The sequence below is a fragment of the Frankliniella occidentalis genome, unplaced genomic scaffold (genome assembly GCF_000697945.3).
Source record: "Frankliniella occidentalis isolate FOCC.00 unplaced genomic scaffold, Focc_3.1 Scaffold98, whole genome shotgun sequence".
NCBI classification, from domain to species: Eukaryota; Metazoa; Arthropoda; class Insecta; order Thysanoptera; family Thripidae; genus Frankliniella; species Frankliniella occidentalis.
Window position 1 is genome coordinate 163,404 of NW_026267227.1, and position 3,075 is coordinate 166,478.

Here is a 3,075-nt window from a genome sequence, read left to right on the forward strand (position 1 = left end):
CTCCCTCACCGTCATGAAAAAAAAAGGTACGAAAGCTAAAAAATAAAAAAAGGCTTGCAAACACGCTGGCCTCCGGTCAGGGGCGGTTGGCGGTTGCTGTGCGGCAGGGCGGGAAGCTGCGCGGAGGGTGGGACTACCACGCCCGCCAAGTGACATTTTTAATTAAAAAGTTGGCGGAACCCCTTCTCTCTCTCTCTCTCTCTCTCTCTCTCTCTCTCTCTCTCTCTCTCTCTCTCTCTCTCGCCCCGCGGCGCCTTTTTTCGCTGGCCGCTAACCCGCGCTGCCTCGGTAAATACGAGTGCATATTACTTGGGGCCTAATTACACGCGCCCCGCACCCCGGACAAGTGTCGCGTGCATCTGCGATTGTGACGGGCGGAAAGGGCTGGCCCAGTTGCGTAATGTGCGCACATCAGAGAGAGAGAGAGGGAGAAAGAAAAAGAGAGTTGAGGGGCCGGGATCGATATTAAGGTACTTTTCGGGGGACTTTAAGGCACAAAACATTTTGCAACTTGTATCGAAGCGAACCTACGTTTATTTTGAAGCGCGCGGGTTCATGGGATAGAGGAGTGTATGGTGGGCGAGAAGGAGAGTGAGAGTGAGGGAGAGGGAGATATGCCCCGAGCATAGGGCCGGCACAGGACGGGCGAATTTAATTAACTTTGTTTTGCATGCAATCGCGTTTATTTTTCTGGGGCAGATTGTTTTCTGTTGCGGGCGCGTGTGTGCGTGCGTGGAAGGGCTAACGCCAGGTACGGAAACAAAGTTCCCCGAATCTCATGGCAGCGACCCGCGACCCGAGAGAGACCCGGCGAGCTGTATGTGTTTTCGACCCGCTGCGGCCAAATGGCTCAGAGGAAGGAGACCCTATGAAACTGTTGTACCCGACTGTACCGCAGCCCCGTTGTTTTCCACCCTGGCTTTCCTGCCTGTGCAGTCCGACGTCTTCTGAAGTTGATGCACCCATGCATTCCTTGAAGCAGGAAATCTCATTGAAATTAGCCTTGAATCAAAGAAATTTTTCATACATAGTTATTACGATTTTTTATTTCTTTTGATTGAAGAGTACCTCTCCTAATCTATAGGGGAAATATTTAACATAAGGATTTTTTTTTATTGTTGAACGAAAGGAAATTCCATCAGAACAAGATGAAAGTTTTATTTTTATTTTTTTCCAAAAGGTGATTTTCTGGGTGTGCAAGGACACTATTTCCTACCTCTATTTCGCCTTTACGCTTTTCTAGTAAACCGCTGCTGCATGGTCATATCGAAATAGCATGGAGCCTGGTGTGTTTCTGCTTTCGAACTGTTTGCGAAAGATAAATTTTTTGCTTACTTCTGTGAGATGGTGTGAGATGGTTTCCATTTGCTTCCATCGAAGACCAAAAGTTAACGTAAGCTCATGTTTCCTGACAGTCAAACAGGGCTGTGGAAAATAGGGAAAATAGCACACAGAAGCTTTCGATGGCTGTTTTCATGGTAACTGAATACTGCCTCAGCCGGCATTTCAGTTCAGAAAGCTTTTGGCTACCAGCACATCGCGTATTTTGTCTCGTAACGCAACTCTATTCTTCACCTTCACCTTTTCTCACTTCCGTTTAAGGAACCAGCAGAAACAACGGGACCCTTCTTGCGCTGGACAGCAAATATAAGACCCTTAACGGCGAAATCAGTGTGCGTAGAAATAAACAACTCCGTCTGTTTGTCCACCAGGCCTCCTGAAGGGCTCCACGGCCCAGCAGCGCGCTTCGCACCACAACAACGGCCTCCACCACCTCCAGCAGCAGCAGCAGCAGCAGCCCGCCGAGCGGCCCAAGACCCTCCGGCGGCTGAAGCACGTGTACGACGTGCCGCTGGTGAGGCCGGAGCAGCGCAGCGGGCCGCTGCCGGGCAGCCGCGGCGAGGGCAAGGAGGTGCGGGAGGCGCGCGAGCTGCGGGAGCTGCAGGAGACGCGGCAGCGGCTGCTCGCCACCAACACCACCACCGCCACCAACGGCACCGGGCACAACCTGGCCGCCGACAAGCCCAGCGCCGCCACCGACAACAAGCCCACCACCCCCGGCGACAAGCCCCTCAGCCCCTTCGACGAGCAGGAGGAGTGGAACAAGATCTCGGAGATTATGGCTTCCTTCGGCAGCGGCCTCGGCGTCCGCGATCCCATGTTTAACGAGCTGGAGAAGGAGTTCCAGGAGCGCCTAGGTGAGTGTTAGTCGCAGACAGCGCGCCCGTTCAGCTTATTGATTTCTTCCTCATTTTTATTTCGTTAATAATTGTACCCGATCTGGGCGTGCCTGCCACTGCGCCCTCAGATTTCACACCCACTCGCTCAAATTAAAGCAATTATTTTCCGACTGGGTGATTTTTCTCGCCGTGATCCTAATTGTAATTGGAGCCTTTGTCGTTTGAGCGCTTTGGCGCGCTCTCTTCTTTTCCGTTTTTTTTTTCTAAATTTGTTTAGAACGTTTTATATTTTTTCATTTTATATCGCGCTCCAGTCTATTGTGATTTTAGGTTTGTTTATTTACTGCCACGTCTCGGTGGCATCTCAAAGTTAATTGACCGACTCGAGCAATTCATGCACGCCAAATTAATTGGTTGTCGCCCGGTGACGATGTGCCCTCGCCCTCCCGCGCCCTGCACCCGTCCCCCCTGGCGGTGTAGACTGCTGTCGGTTGTCGAGTCTCGTCATCGACAGGGCTCTGTAACGTAACTTATGAGTACTTAAGTGCCTCTAACGTCTAACGTTATTTTCAGAGTTAAAGTTGTAACTTGTAAATAAGTTGCAAATACGACTTTTCCAATTCATTCATCTGCTCTGTCAAACCATTTTCTTTGTAGGCTTACAAAGAGTGTGATTTCTTGGTGTCGCGAAACATTTGCTTTGTACTTTGTATTACGAAGCACAGCCTGTCTTTCAAAGAGTTACATGCGCAGTACGCATTTTCTGGTCTGGTCATCGAGTCAGAAACAATGTCACTCTCTCTCACTCGCTCGCTCTCTCTTTCTCTTCCCCGCTCAGGAGTGTCGCGCTCTCCAAGCTGCCCGGACCCACTGTCGTCCCCGCTGGTGTGCTCAT

At 50.8% G+C, this 3,075-nt stretch overlaps 1 protein-coding gene across 1 annotated transcript in view; it reads left to right on the forward strand.

Annotated features, from left to right (window-relative positions):
* LOC113209099 (ankyrin repeat and SAM domain-containing protein 1A-like) overlaps nt 1-3,075 on the forward strand; it is a 68,465-nt gene that overhangs the window by 48,042 nt on the left and 17,348 nt on the right. Inside the window, exons 9-10 of the mRNA XM_052269658.1 lie at nt 1,713-2,198; nt 3,019-3,074. Coding sequence (XP_052125618.1) covers nt 1,713-2,198; nt 3,019-3,074 — 542 coding nt within the window. The remainder of the gene's footprint in view (nt 1-1,712; nt 2,199-3,018; nt 3,075) is intronic.